The following is a 15,242-nucleotide window of genomic DNA, read 5'->3' as shown; positions in this document are numbered from 1 at the left end:
TGTAAATATCTCTGACATATAGTGCTATTCCTCCTCCTTTCCTGTTTGGCCTGTTTCTCTTAAAAAGGTTATACCCCTCTATTTCCACTTTCCAATCATGAGACTCATCCCACCAGGTTTCAGTGATGCCTGTTATATCATATTTGCTTTGTTGTACTAGGAGTTCGAGTTCATCGTGCTTATTTCCCATGCTCTGTGCATTAGTGTAGAGACATCACAGACCATGGTTCCCTTTTACTTGTTGCTTGTGCAAGTTTTCTTGCCTCCCACTGTTGGGTCCTTGCACTGTTTGCCTTGTTTCCTCTGTGTCAGTTTGACTATTTTCGCCATCCCTTTCGCCTTCCTTAATATTGTCTCCCTTCCCCTCGGAACTCAGTTTAAAGCTCTCCTGATCAAGTTCTTGAGACTGTTGGCAAAAACATTTCTTCCAACTGGCGTGAGATGCAACCCGTCTGTTGCAAGAAGTCCCTCCTCATGGAACCGCAGCCCATGATCCAAGAATCCAAATCCTTCTCGGCGGCACCATCTGCGAAGCCAGTTGTTCACATCTGCTATTTTCCTCTCCCTTCCTGGACCATGCCCTTCAACTGGCAGAAGAGACGAGATGACAACCTGTACATCCATTCCTTTCAGCTTCCTACCAAGCGCCTCGTAATCCCTTTTTTTTTTTTAATCCCCCCAAAAGAAAACCCTGCTTGTGGCCAAACTGAATGGAAGGTTGTAATTATTTCAAACCACTTTTCATGCAATTCCCCTGAAAGGAATCAGAAACAAAGAACAGCTTTGCACATTTGGTTTTACTAAAACTGCATCACATGAAATTTAACAATATTGTGCACAGGGGCATAAAAACTTTCATTATGCTCCTGTTTGATTCTTCAGAGACAAGAAAACCCACCTTGCACAGGCTGAATCCCTGTTCCCAGATCTGTCAATAGACCTCTGTCTCGTCTTGATTAAGCTTTAATCAAGCTTCTCAGGTGGATGCGACGGTCAGGAGCGCCTGTTATCAGCTTCGGCGGATACGCCAGGTGCGTCCCTACCTGGACCGGAGGGACCTTGAAACTGTGGTACACGCTCTGGTAACCTCTCGTTTGGACTTCTGCAATGCTCTCTACATGGAGCAACCCTTGTACCGTACCCGGAAGCTACAATTAGTGCAGAACATGGCAGCACGTCTGGTCACTGATACCTCCAGGACCAGCCATATAACACCGGTGCTAAAAGATCTCCATTGGCTGCCTATTCGCTTCCGGGCGCAATACAAGGTGTTGGTTATGACCTATAAAGCCCTAAATGGCTTGGGCCCAGGGTATCTAGAGGACCCCCTCTCTCCATACAATCCGCCCCGCACACTCAGATCTTCTGGGCAGCAATTTCTAAGAGTTCCAGAGGCTAGGCTGACATCTACTTCGAGGAGGGCCTTTACCACCTTGGCCCCGAACCTCTGGAACTCGCTGCCCACCGAGCTCCGCTCTGCCACCTCCTTAGCCCAGTTCAGGAAGGGGTTAAAAACCTTACTATTTGAACAGGCCTACCCCTGACTTTTAGCCCCTGACCGCTTCCTGACCTCTTCCTCTATGTTAGCATGGCCACTGGCATGAGTGTTTTTAATTCCTTTTCTGTGTAATTGTTGGTTTTAGTGGAATGTTTTTATTGTATTTTGATATAGGTTGTTAACCGCCCTGATGTATGAAGGGCGGTATATAAATAAACTTTTTATTATTATTTATTATTAATTTGTTTGCCTTTATCCAGTCCCTCATAGCTGCCAGGTACCAGTTCAGCCTGGAAACAGCTTCCTTTGTTGAGGTGGAATAAAACAGCTGGGTGTCATCAGCATCCTGGTGGCACTGGACCCCTGAGTGCAGCTGACTTCTCCCAGGGTCTCATGTCGATACTAAACAGCCTGGGGGCAGGACTGGGCCCTGAGGAGCCCCACTGGCCAGTGTCCAGGTGGCTGGACAGGATTCCTGCAGCACCCCCTTCGAATCCATCCCTCCAAGAAGGCTGGAGCTACTGCAGAACAATGTCCCCAAGTCCCATTGCTGAAGGTAATGGGAGCCACTGAAAGGTCCAGTAGGACCGACAGCCAGACTCTCCCAGCATGTGCCAGTTCCCTTCTCAAGGCTCCTCTGCTCTAGAAGTGGCTGGACGTAGTTCCAGGCCCCTGACCATGGCATGCGTGACGGCCGCTACGAAGCCAGCTCAGTATAGCCACCAAAGCCATCTCTGTGCCATTGCCAGTCCAGAAATAATAAATAACAAATAAATCGTTTATTTATATCCTGCTTTTTGTCACAAGAATCAAAGCAGTGTCCAGCATTAAAATGATACAGCAATATATGCAATCTCCTCCCCTTAAAAAGGATTAAACAGTTCTCATAAATACATTACAAACAATAAAATCTAAAAACAGTAATACAAGAATACAATAACGGTGGGCAGAATCATCACATATATATGTGTATGGGGGGGGGGGGTCTTTACATGGCCGGGTTCTGTTCCAGGAAGGCCTGCCGGAAGAGACCCGTCATCTTAAAGTTATCTAGGTTGGTAATTTGATAGATCTCGTCCGGCAGGTTGTTCCATAAGGTGGAGCGACTGCGAGGAAAGTTCTCTGGGAGGTCGCAGTCAGTCTGGTCTTTGCAGACTGCGATAGGTTCCTGCCAGAGGACCTGAGCGCACAGGGCGGATGGTACGGAAGGAGGTTGGGCTCAAGCCATGAAGGGCTTTAAAGGTAATGATCAACACCTTGTACTATGCCCAGAAACTAATGGACAGCCAGTGGAGTGACTTCAATATTGGTGTAATGTGGTCACTCCTGTTTGTTCCTGTAATCAACCTGGCTGCCATATTCTGTACCAGTTGAAGTTTCCGGACTAGGCACAAGGGTAGCCCCATGTAGAGCGCATTGCAGAAATCAAGTCTTGAGGTTACCAGTGCATGTACTACAGTTTTGAGGTCATCCAATTCCAGGAAAGTAAGCCGGAGCTGATAGCAGGCGCTCTTGACCATCTCATTCACCTGATTTCTCATCTGAAGCGACAAATCAAGAAGCACCCCAGACTGCGAACACAGTCTTCTGAGGGGAGCGTGAGCCCCTCTAGGACTGGAGGTTGCAGCCCTACAGCGGGTTTAGGGTAGAAGCCAGATTGAAATGGCTCTGGATGCCTGGACTGCTTTCTTCCAAGTTGTTGTGGCCTTGGCCCTCCTTGGGGTGACCTGTGGGGTGGGAGAGTGTGTTTAGACAGAGGCCCCACGCCTACCTTCTCCTTTCCAGCTCAGAGGCTGGTCCCCGGTGCAGCTCTCCTGCAGACATGGAGGGCAGCGACTCGGAAGGAGACCTCAAGCTGAGCCAAGAGGAGAACAGTGGTAAGGACCTGGCAGCGGTGATGGTGGTGAGGACTGGCCCTTGGTCCTGTCCAGCGGAGTGGGGGCACACCTCTCCCTCTCCTGGCAGTGGGGGGGAGAAGGGGCCAAAGATCCCAGCACAAGAGTGGCTGACATGGTGGCATCCAGGCACAGCACTTGCCCTTAGGCTGCATGTGAGGCAAGGCGGCCACTGGGGCCCTCTGGTTGTGGGGTCCGGGTGAGAGGGGGCTGGTGGGCAGAGCGGTCTGGGGCATGTATGACTGAGACTGTGAGGGAAGGGAGGGGTCCTGGGGTCCTAACATGCTTTCCCCACCCCATGCAGTGAGCACAGCGGCCTCCCCTTGCGCCTGGAATGTCTGTGTGGCGCGGAAGGCGCCGTTGGTGGCCTCAGACAGCAGTTCCTCTGGGGGTTCAGAAAGCGAGGAGGACGAGGAGCAGGCGGATGACATTGTCACAGGAACTATCAGCACAGGCTCAGGCCAGGAAGTGGTCAAGTTGACTGTGGACGCCAGGGACAATAAAGCTCTCTTTGCCAGGTATAGGAGGATGGACAGACGGACGTGGCTGGGCTGGGAAAGGGAGAGGCAGGCCAGGGGCAAAGGGTACCAGGGGCCTCTGTGGGGCTCTTGCCCTGCTCTGCCCACTCTGCCACCTCTGGGGCAAAAGTGGATGGATGGATGGATGGATGGATGGATGGATGGATGGATGGATGGATGGCGCCCACCCGCTGGCATGACCTGGGACCAGTCTCTTTGTCTCTCCCTCTTTCCCTCCTCCTCCTCCTCCTTGTCAGGTAATGAGATCCTTCCTTTTCAAAAGGGCCCGTCCAAGCTCTGCTTTTTGAGAGTGGCGTAGGAGGCCTTTCCTGTATCCCTGAATGCTATTTCCTCCTAGTCCCGCTGCCTCCTTGAGCTCCTTTTGCTTGTTCCAAGATGCCCTGTCTTCCCCAGGGCATGTGCCAGGGTTGGTGGAGTCTGGCAGGGCTTGGGGCAGTCTGGTCATTGAAGCTGGAAGGGGCCTTATCCCACCCAGGCCACTGGTGCTGCCACGGGGAAAGAACTGACCAGCCTCTGCCCTTACTCTGTTTATGGGTGGTGGGGCCAGTTTGTTGTGGTGGACACACAGCACTCTTCTTCCAAGGGTACTGACCTCCCTGCCTGCTTATCCCTGGTCTTGGGTGCCAGGCCACATCCTGCCCAACAGCCCAGCACTTTTCTTTGGAGAGACTCCATTTAAATGCCCACGTTGAGTGTGTGGCGAATGGGCAGCCCTGCAGACCAGCCTTTTCCCCTGCTAATGGCATTGGTTTCTGTGTTTTCACTCTGTCTCCTCTCCTAAGAGCAAGGAAGGGCCGTTGGCAGGCTGCCCAGAGATGGGGAGGCCGTGGATGCTTCCCAGCCTGCTCCGTCCGTTGGCAGGCGGAGATCCCACAGGGAAAGGGAATGGGGAGGGGGCAGAGGGGGCTTTTCGCCAGGGTTCCCATGAGTTTGCATCCCACAGCCTGGTAGTCAGGGCTCTTTGCTGGACAATAGGGACGTGAGGTGGTGGAGCAGGAGAGGGGGTCCGTCCAGTCCAGGACTGGATGGATGGATGTATAGATGGAGAGTGGGGCCTGGATGTTTCCTCTTAGGGCCAAAGGTGTCCAGTTGGGCCCTGAATATTTCTTCATCCTTGACACCACCCCGGCCCTCCAAGGGTGGAATTTTCCACTTGGACCTCTCAGTGCCCCCCTTGCCCCTCCGGGCGGGGATGTGGCTGTGTTTCTAGTGGCCCGGGGTTCCCACATGTGCTTTTCAGGAGGAACTGTCTCTTCTTTCCCTGTAACATTGCTCTGACCCCTTTGGAGCTGACCACTCAGATTGAGTTTCTGTTCTTTTTTTTTGCAGCAGCAGTGACTGTGAATTGGTAGCAGACAAGATGACCAGAGTCCTGGAGCACAGACCAGCTAAGGCCCTGGAAAGCAGCAGTGCCCAGCCGCACCGAAGCCCTCCACATTCTGCCGCCACTGCCACAATCTCAGAAGCCAAGAGTAATAGGTGAGGGCGGGCTGCCTGGTTTCCATGGGGTCTCCCTCTGCCACCCCCTTGCTTTGTAGCTGACAGGCAGAGCACATGCGAGAGTGTTTGGGGCTTTACACTCCTCTGGCTCCTCCTCGCGTGGGGTTAGACCCTGTGCCCCCTACTAGGGCCCACTTGTTTGTTGAAGGGGGCAGAGGAGCTTCTCTCCAGATCTGCCCCTTGAGGTCCCTCAAGTATCCATGGATCATGCCTCCCCTGACAGACCCTGAAGGATGGAAGGGGAGGGTTGGATGTCCCGATTTCCCCTCAGCCAGAAATGCCCGAGGGGCTTGCAGGTCCTTCCCGGGGCTCCCCTTCACCAGGAGCTGAGGCTAAAGGCAGGGGGCTCCCCTACAGCCGGGGGGGGGCCTTGGCAGAACCTAATCTTCCTCTCGCTCCTGCTTCGGCAGAAGGGAGGCATAGGCACACGTGGGCATGGGTCCAGAAGGCGCCTATCTACGCAGCCAGACCCCTCTCCCCTCTCTCCTCCCCACAGAAAGGAGGAACTGCTGCCTGGAGCTGAATCCACCCTGAATGGCCCCGCTTGACAGAGCGGCTGGCAGAAGAGGTGCCCAAAGAGCGAGGCTGGGCTGCCGTCTGGGCACCTGGCGGTTTCCCTTTGACAGTTCAACTTTGATTTCCATGAATGCTGCACTGCTGGATAAAGCTGGTGGGCAAGAGCCGGGGGGCCCTTCGGAAACACCATGCTGCGTGGCGAAATCCCTACCTGTGTGGAAAGCGTGACCCTGGCCTGCATCGTCCTCCAGCCGCACCATTGCCCTGCCCCTCCTCCTTCCCACCCGCCTGGCTGGACTTGAGGTTTTTGCCCACTTTGTTTTGGGGGGCAGGGGCCAGCGCTCACTCCTGACCTTCTTGCACCCTGGACTGCACTTCTATTTGGGAAGGGGAGAGGCTGTTCACCTGGGATCTGCCAGGGGCAGCTGCTGGAGGTGCCAGGGAGAAACTGGCAGCTGGCCGCCAGCCACCTTGGACGCTCCCCCTTGTTTGTGTAGCAATAATGCCTTGCTGGGACATTGGCTGGTGAGATTGGGAGCTTGGGGGGTCTTTGTGCCGCCGGGCTTTGTCTCACCGTTTCAGGGAAGAAAGGAGAAGGCCAAGCGCACAGCCTTTCCCCATCGTCTGTGGGGCTGCCGAGGGAGGAGGAGGACAGTGGCCGCTGGCCGGCTGGCAGGAAGGGACATTGGGAGGTGGCCAGGTGCCAGGTGGTCTCCAGGAGGCCTCCTCTGTTTCTCATGGAAAGAGGTGGATTTGTGGTTTGCTTTGCTTTTTGGTAACATTTTTAACAGATGTAGCACTGCGACACTTTGCACTTTGTGGTCTCCTGCACCAGTTTTGAAGCGTCCCATCAGGGGAATCTGTGGGAAAGAGCCTGTGCCCATGGGCAGCTGTCCAGAGCAGGCATCTCTTGCCACGAGGGGCTGCAAAGGCCACGGATGGCACCAGGGGGTCATCCCAACATAAGCTGCCTTTCTCTGGGATCCTCCAGGCCGGCCACCAACTGCATCCTTCCGTGGCTTCCGGTTTCTGCTGCCACCACTGCCTTCTGGCCTTTCCAGGTTGGTTTTGGCAGGAGTCAGAGGGCATGTGGAGGTATAAGGCCTGGCCCAGGCACTCTGCCCACTTCTCCCACTCCGCCTTCCTTCTTTCACCTTGAGAAGGTTCACAGTGGAGGCTGCTTGCTTCTCTTGAAGCTCGAGGGGGGGAAATGCCCTGCCCTCCAACTGGGACGCTGTGCCCGCTTCCTGGGATGTCCAAGAGAATTGGTGGGTGAGCCCCAGTGGTTTCTGGCCAGGGTCCTGGGACTTTCAAGGGGGGCCCTCCAAAGGAGGAGGTATGTCTGCAGCCTTCGTGAACGGTTGCCCAGAACTGGACACAAGGCACTGCTCCTTAACCAGGAGATCAGTGAGACTGACTGTCCCGGGGGGGGGGGGGCTGTGACCAGCGCACGGACTTTGTGGGTTTGTGACTGGAAGGGGCTTGTGGCAAGCGGGTAGGAAAGGTCAAGCGTTGGGAGGAAAGGCTGGGGATAAGTGTTTTGGGGGCATTGTGGGAGGCCATCAGAGCAGGACCCAAGCCCTTAATGAGAAAAAGGATGTGCCACTCGAGTGTTAGGGATGTTCCTTAATGGCAGGGGCTGCCTGGGAGTGCCATGGATGCCCTTGGGAGCTTGGGGGGGGGTCTGTCTTTGGAGGCGCTTGAGCACTGGCTTTCCTGCATCATCCACGGGGCTGGACTGCATGGCCTTCGGGTCCCCTGCCAGCTTTCCCACGGAAAATGGGAGCCCACGTGCGGCGGAGGGTTTCTAGGGTGGTGGGTCCATGAGGGCCGTAGGAGGGGGAGGAATCCCTCTCTTCTTCCTCTTGGCTCAGGCCAGAAATGGGCTTCACCTCCTGACAAAAGGAGCTTCATGCAACGAAGAAGCAGGGGGGCTCTCTGCTGCAGCCTTTGAGAGTGGCCAAGGCTGGGGGGGAGGTATCCAAGGTTCCTCTTCTGGAGGCCCTGCCACTGGTGGAAGGCCTGACCCTTCCCCAGAGGGTTTGTCCAGAAGAAGTGATGCTCTTGGCAAAGCTGTTTCTGGCTCTGCATTGGCACTGGCTTGCCTCTGCTGGGCCTCTGCTCCTCTTCTTCTGGATGGGAAAGTCCTGGCTGAGACCCCTGCCTCTGGTCCAGCACTCACGAAGCCTGGCCTTCCAGCCCTAGACCTCTGTGCAGACCCTGGAGGTCAGATCTTCACCACCAGGGTCTGCCCCCTCCTCTTGAGGAAAGCCCCCCAGGCGAAAAGGGAGTTTGCAGTAGTACCAGCCTTCCTTCTGCCTAGTTCTCCATCTCCTCCAATGCACAGAACTTGTTTGGGGTTGTGCCCAGATGCTCTCCCACCCCCCAGGCCTTGGGGGGGGCAGAGGAGTCCCATTGGGGGGACCCAGGCTAGCAAGAGAAAGGGGGTCAAGGCCTTCCTGGGTCATGAGGGTCACCCTCGGAGGGTGGCACCTGCCAAGGTGGGTGGATGGCCTTTGCTCCAAGGGTGGGGGGGTCAAGCCCCTGGGATCCTTTCCCTTTCTTTGTGGGGAAGGAGCCCTGACAGAGGACTGGCGTTTCTCCTTTGCCCACTTGTGCTCCAGCAAAAAAAATCCCAAAGGATTGTTCTGCATTTAGATTATGTTTTACCCCCACAGAATCTGTTCTTACAGTGGGGAGAACTTGTTGCACAAAGCAGTTTTGTGTGCCAACCACTTTTTTGACAAATGACAATTTTCATCTTAATGCAAAAGAGTCTCAGCAGAGCTGGCTGTTTTTTCAGTGGAGTGTGTTGGTGTTGTCCAAACTCTCCAAGAGAGAACATCTTGGAGCTGCCTCTGCAAAGTCACACCTGGAGGAAGCGCCGCCTTGGCTTCGCCTGGGTCCACCTTTCTGTTTGGGGCAAAGTCTGGAAAGGGACCTAGGCAGCCAAAAGAAACGGCTCCATTCGTGGCCCTCCATTTCTGTGGGGAAGGCGAGGGAAACTGAGGGGCACAATTGCCGTCCTCTTACGCTGTGCCTGAGACCCTGGCAGAGATGCCAGTGAGCAGAGCCCCTTCTTCAGGAGGCGGCAGCTGCCACTGGGGGGGGGGGGCAAGTATCGTCCAAGGGGATCCTTCCCAAGGAAAGTGCCACCTCTGCCTTCTTGCGGTCAGTGGAGCAAACGAATGACAGACCCTCTGGGCCTGACCTCTTGGGCCAGGGCCATGGGTCCCCTGGGGGAGTGCTGCGGAAGGGCAGCCTGGAGTACCTCCTTGCCACCCTTGCAAGAGGAGGAGGAGGCTGAGGTCCAACTGTGGCCCCTGCCCCACACGTGTGGGTCCCTTCTGGATGGATGTGGCCATGGATAGCCTAGCTGGCTCCGTATGTTAGAATCTTCTGGCAAGGGCTGCCCTTCATGGACCTTCTCTCGGGAAAAGGGTGGACCTTGTCTCTCCCTGCGGCAACAGTCAAGGGATGGCCACTGGCTTTGTAGTCCGTGGCCTTTTGTGCCCAAGTGGGCTTCTACAGGCAAGTGGCCATCTTTTTGTCCGTTGAATAGTAGGCCCCAGTGCCACGCTGGCACAAGAGTGAAAGTTCCTTCTATGCCTTTTATTTCAGCCAGTGAGTTGGCCCCTATGTATGCCCCAGTCCCTTGCCTCGGCATTGGGAAGGAAGGGGAGGCACCTGTGGCTTGATGTGGGGCTGGCAGGGGGTTGGCCCAGAGAGGGTCATGTCCATCAGGCCCAGAGCATGGGCTTCCATATCTGTGGGGCCCTGCCAGGGATGTCGGTGGGGGGCTTGGCTTACCATCCAGGCGGTGTGCATTGCCATGGAGCCAAGGCACCCGGGGAGTTCTGAGGCTGCTTCCCTGTGACTGGTCTCTTTTGTGGAGGGTCCCCTGGCCTTGTGTGTAGCCCATCATCATGGCTCCTGTGGCCAGTGCATCCTTCACTGGTTGTGGGCAAGCAGGGGGCATTGAGCAGGACCCCCACTTCTCCATGGAAGAGGAGGGGTTGGCAGAGCCAAGCGGAGTGCCTTTGTGGGGTGCTCCTTCTTCAGCCAGGAGGGGTCCCTCGCTCCTCCCTCATTCCCACCTTTTGTCTTCTGTAGAAACTGGGCTGCTCCTGGGCTCTCACATCTTCAACTGCCAAACTGCGACCCACGTTCTGAGGCCCTGAATCCCTTGGTTCGCCCCAGGGCTGTTGGGGGGCTCCTGTTGCAACTTTTTACACAAATAAAGCCTATAAAACACATTTTCTCTCTGGGGATCATTTTTCTTCAGTGCCACATTTGTGCTCTCATCCAGTGTTTGTAGCCAGGGCTTTCCATCCTGGATTTCCACCTAAATGTCACAAGAAGATGACGGTGAGAGTCTTGCGGTGGAAGACGCTGCTGTCGACAGCCAAAGAGACAGATCCTTCAACAGATCAATCCCATACTCTCCTTAGAAGCCAAGATGATCAAACGGAGGCTGTTGTATTTTGGACACATAAGGAGAAGGCAGGGGGTTGGACTGGATGGCCCTTATGGTCTCTTTCATCTCTATGAATGATTTTATGAAGGCAGGACTCATTAAAAAAGAGAATTATGCTAGAAAAGGTAGAAAGCAGCAGGAAAGATGGAGGACTGCACACAAGATGGCTTGAGTCAAGGAGGTCACAGCCATGAACATACAAGATCTGAGCAGGGGCAGAGAACAGGTTCATGGAGACGTCTCCTTCATGGGCTCACCATCATTCAAACTTGGCTCAAAGTGCAAGAAGTGTTAAGGCTGGAATTATTCAACTATAGCCATATGTCAAAAGGCTTAGTAACTTGTATGTGACAGGGAGGAAATGGACGCAAAGAATGTTATTTCTTCTTCGTGGTCTCTGCGAATCATACAAATGGGTTTCACTGCGCCTGCGCAGTGCTGCTCGGAACCTACTGGAATCACTGGGCAGAGTTTTACTCTGCAACATATTGAAACTTTTTGGCGGTAACTCCGCCCACCCGTTATAAGGCCCCTGCCTTCCCGCTCTTTTCCCCAGTTCCTTTTTTCCGCCGCGCTAAGCTGCTTCAGAGGAACCTTCGCTTGCTTTGCTTGCTTGGAATCACTTTCGTTTTGACCATTCTTTGTCTCCTGCCCCTGGTAACTTCGGACCTTCGGACTGTTGACTTCGTTTTCGGATCTCCCATCGACTTGGCAACTTTGAAATGCCTGCGGCTTTCAAGAAGTGCGACATTTGCAAGGGCAAGATGCCCGTTCAGGACCCGCACTCCACCTGCCTGCTTTGCCTTGGTCCAAGCCACGATCCCAAGGCCTGCGCACTCTGCAGATCCCTCTCTTCCCAGGCCCGGAAAAACCGTGAGTCCCGGCTTACTTCGGCGATTGCCCTGGGGAAATTGCAAGAAAGGGGTCCGCGGTCTTCTTCTGTCCCGCCTCTGCCGCCCCCCGCTTCATCTTCTCGGGCAAGTGTCTCCAGCGTGGGATCGGGGAGAGCCGCCGTCCCCAGCGTGGTGTGCGTCCCGGCCGGGACTCCTTCCACCACCTCCGATGTGGCCCGTGGCTCCAAACCGCCCAGTGCCACCGACAAACCCTCCAAGCGCCCCCATAAGCCATCGGGGACTGAGGGTACCGAACGGGCCTCCAAGCCAAAGGAGGGATCGGAGTGCCCCCGTTCCAAGGAGGCTCCCAAACCGGAGGTCCATCTCGCCTCGCCTTTGTCCTCCAAGGCATCCAAGGGATCACGGCATGCGATGCCTAGCGACCATACCGAACCGGTGCAAGGAACAAGGTCCCCGAGGCCTTCGTCATCGACACCGACTGCTGTCCTCCTGGACCTCCCGGACAACCCTTTCTTCCCATCGGAGGAGACTCCCAAGCCTGGGAAGAAGAGGCACCATGACAAGGCTGACCGTGATCCGGCCCCTAAGAAGGCCAAGCCCTCCAAGGACCGGCCCACCACCGACCCGCTGAGGGCAAAGGACAAGGAGCGCTCCCACTCCAGACAGGCCCGCGCCTCCGCCTTGCCAGCTCCATACCAGGAGCCGACGCCGGTAGACCAGGGGACCCCAGTTACATCCCTGCCTCCCCCGGCCTTGGACTTCATCCATGGGACGGATGACGCCCCTCACTCTCCTGATCATCGGTCTCCTTCCCATCCGGCGACCGATGATGAAGGTCACTCGGCCCACATACAGGGGATCCCGGACCTCTTCTACGACGTGCAGTCGCGCCGCTACTACATGTCGGTGCCGGAGGACAGAGCCCTGAGGGAGTTCACCAGACTGAACCCCCACCCCGTAGACCGAGCCGACCCGGCCAGATCGGTTCCCACCGTGTCGGTCTACGAGAGGTCATCATCGCCGCCCCGTAGACGCGAGAGGTCGCCGTCTCCACTCCGTACTCGTGAGAGGTCGCCGTCCTCAACCCGCAGACGCTCCCGATCGTCAGTGGACTTCGTCCGCCCGAGATCCCAGGTCAGGGTGACGGACCCCCTCTCCTCCGACCTGGATTCTGAGGACGAACCGCTGCCACCTTCGGAGGCACCCTCGGACGAGGATGTCCTCTCGGGTTCGGCCTCCCCTCAGAGGATGCACAACCCAGGGCCGTCTTCGCCGTCGGACGACGTCAGGGCCTTCACAGAGCACGTGGTCAGGATGTCACGGGCCCTCGACATCGAGCTCGCAGCCGCGGAGGACGACGCAGAGGACCCGGTCGAGCGTAGGGTGCATGGACGGGTCCCCACTCCGCCATGCCTTCCTCTCCTCCCCTCTCTCCAGACCATCGTAAAAAGGTCCTGGGATGCTCCGGCCGCCCTATCGGCACCCTCCCGCAAGGTCCAATCCCTCTATAGGGTCGCCCCGGCGAGTTGCTCCTGGTTGGCAGAACACCCCAGACCAAACTCGGCCATTGTGGAGGGGGCCCAGCACAGCTTCGTTCCGAAGCAGGCTACTTCCCCTGTCGACAAAGAGGCAAAGAAGATCGATGGACTGGCAAAAAAGGCTTATTCGGCTTCGGCTCTTGGGGTCAAGGCCGCCAACTACACCGCCTGCATGGGGGCCTACATTCAAACCCTCATGGAACGGATCTCTCCCATGGTTCCGGACGTCCCAGATGACATCCAGAGGCAGCTGGTGGAGATCAGAGACGAGGCGCACTCCATCGGAAGCTGGCTAATCACCACTTCCAGGAACATGGCGGACTGCTCCGGTAGGTCCATGTCAGCTGCCATGGCTCTTCGGCGCCACGCGTGGCTCAGGGCCTCCGACCTCAACCCGACGGTTAGAGCGGCCATTGAGGACATGCCGCTCGACGGGACCGGCCTCTTCCACGCCGAGACCGACGACCGCCTGAACCGCAAGTTCAGGATGAAGGCGGCGGCGAAGAAGCACGGCATGTCCTCAGCACCGGCTTCTCCGTTCCGGAAGCGACAGCGCCCGTGGCAGCCACAAGGTCAGTCACAAGGGATCTTCTCCCGGGACCGACAGCCCCAGCACCAAGGCTCTCAGAGACAGTGCTTCCCTTCGCAGTCTTCCTCCTCCTCTGGCCGTCGCACCTTCCCGCCTCGGTACCGCAAGTCCCGCCGGCAGGATACCGACCAGGGGAAGAAGAGAGCCTGAAAGGACGCAGCGCGCTTCGTCTCCCCTTCACCCCTCTTCTTTATGGACATCTTGAGGCCCTATTTTAACACCTGGGCCTCTATAACATCGGACTCGTGGGTTCTTAACATCGTCCGTAGGGGTTATGCCCTCGAGTTCCAAGAGCTCCCTCCAACTGGAGCCTTCATGTCCACTCCCCCCTCGGACACCCTTCTCGACGAAGTGCGCACCTTGCTTTGTAAGGGGGCAATCTCCCCTTTACCGCCCGACCAACATCCTCGGGCCTTTTTCTCCAGGTACTTCACCGTGCCTAAAGCTGATGGGGGCGTTAGGCCCATCCTGGACTTGAGACAAGTGAACTTGTTTTTGAACTACCGTCGCTTCCGAATGGTAACCTTGGCCTCCATTCTGCCTCTCCTCCACCAGGGCCTGTGGTTCGCGACTGTCGACCTGAAGGACGCCTATTTCCACATCGGGATCCGAGAATCCCACCGGAGATTCCTCGCCTTCGCTGTCGGCTCCGACTCGTACCACTACAACGTGCTCCCGTTCGGCTTGGCCACGGCCCCACGAGTCTTCACGAAGTGCATGGCGCCGGTGGTGGCATACCTTCATCAGAAGGGCTTCATGGTTTTTCCCTACCTGGACGACTGGCTGTTTGCAGCCGAATCCCAGGAAGAGCTGCACGAGGCAGTCTCATTCGCCTTGCACCTCTTCGACTCCCTTGGGCTGGTTGTCAACAGGGAAAAGTCCCACTTCACGCCGACCAGACAGGTCAAGTTCATCGGGGCCATCCTCGACTCCGAGAGCTGCCTAGCCTTCCTCCCTCCGGACCGGTTTCAGGCCCTGGCTACATCCCTCAGGCCGTGCATCTTGCACAGAAGGATAAGAGCCAGAGACGTCCAAGTCGCCCTGGGCCACATGGCATCGACGACATTCGTCACCCCCTGGGCAAGACTGCGTCTTCGTCCTCTCCAATCCTGGTTCCTCTCCGTCTTCTCTCCGTTGACGGACCCACCTTCAAAGTGGCTCACGGTACCCAGACCTATAGCCGCTTCCCTCAGATGGTGGCTAGACGGCTCCAACGTCTGCACCGGGATGCCTTTCCATCAGCCTCAGTCACAGCTGACGCTGACAACCGATGCATCCCTGGAGGGATGGGGCGCCCACCTGTTCGACCTTGTCGTCAAGGACAGGTGGTCCGCACAAGACAAGCTCCTCCACATCAACGCTTTGGAGATGCTCGCAGTGGAGAAGGCTTTGAGGGCATTCGAGTTTGCTGTCTCAGGAAGAGTGGTCCTCCTGAGGACGGACAACACCACCGTGATGTACTACATCAACAAGCAAGGTGGTACCAGGTCCAGGACCCTGCTCGACCTCACGCTCCGCATCTGGAACTGGTGCATCCAAAGACGTGTCCTCCTCCAGGCGATTCACCTTCCCGGAGAGGACAACGAGCTGGCAGACCGCCTCAGCAGATCTCCATCGGTGTGCCACGAGTGGAGGCTCCATCCCGAGACGGTCAGCGACCTCTTCGATCGGTGGGGAACCCCCCGGATCGACCTCTTCGCGACCAGCTGGAACAGCCACTGTCCCCAGTTCTGCTCCAGGAAGCGATTCGACGGATCCCTTGGAGACGCATTCGCTTTCCTCTGGACGGGGGAGCTCCTCTACGCCTTCCCTCCGTTCCCTCTCATCGTCAGGGTG

General features: G+C 56.5%; 2 protein-coding genes across 2 annotated transcripts in view; both read left to right on the top strand.

Moving 5' to 3' along the window:
• The window catches only part of PPP6R2 (protein phosphatase 6 regulatory subunit 2), a 59,124-nt gene extending 52,371 nt beyond the window's left edge, over positions 1-6,753 (top strand). Inside the window, exons 21-24 of the mRNA XM_089505049.1 lie at positions 3,284-3,375; positions 3,698-3,911; positions 5,262-5,411; positions 5,929-6,753. Coding sequence (XP_089361175.1) covers positions 3,284-3,375; positions 3,698-3,911; positions 5,262-5,411; positions 5,929-5,980 — 508 coding nt within the window. The 3' untranslated portion in view covers positions 5,981-6,753. The remainder of the gene's footprint in view (positions 1-3,283; positions 3,376-3,697; positions 3,912-5,261; positions 5,412-5,928) is intronic.
• Positions 6,754-6,851: 98 nt separating this feature from the next.
• LOC149274972 (uncharacterized) lies at positions 6,852-13,556 on the top strand. Its single transcript, XM_089505040.1, has 2 exons — positions 6,852-7,009; positions 10,062-13,556. The coding sequence occupies exon 2, from the start codon at positions 11,148-11,150 to the stop codon at positions 13,554-13,556; it is 2,409 nt and encodes an 802-aa protein (XP_089361166.1). The 5' UTR covers positions 6,852-7,009; positions 10,062-11,147.
• Positions 13,557-15,242: the final 1,686 nt, after the last annotated feature.

Source organism: Sceloporus occidentalis, unplaced genomic scaffold (assembly GCF_023333645.1).
Source record: "Sceloporus occidentalis isolate IW3139 unplaced genomic scaffold, rSceOcc1.0.p SCAF_307, whole genome shotgun sequence".
NCBI classification, from domain to species: domain Eukaryota; kingdom Metazoa; phylum Chordata; class Lepidosauria; order Squamata; family Phrynosomatidae; genus Sceloporus; species Sceloporus occidentalis.
The sequence above is the reverse complement of the archived record's forward strand: the minus strand, read 5'-3'. Positions and strand labels throughout refer to the sequence as shown.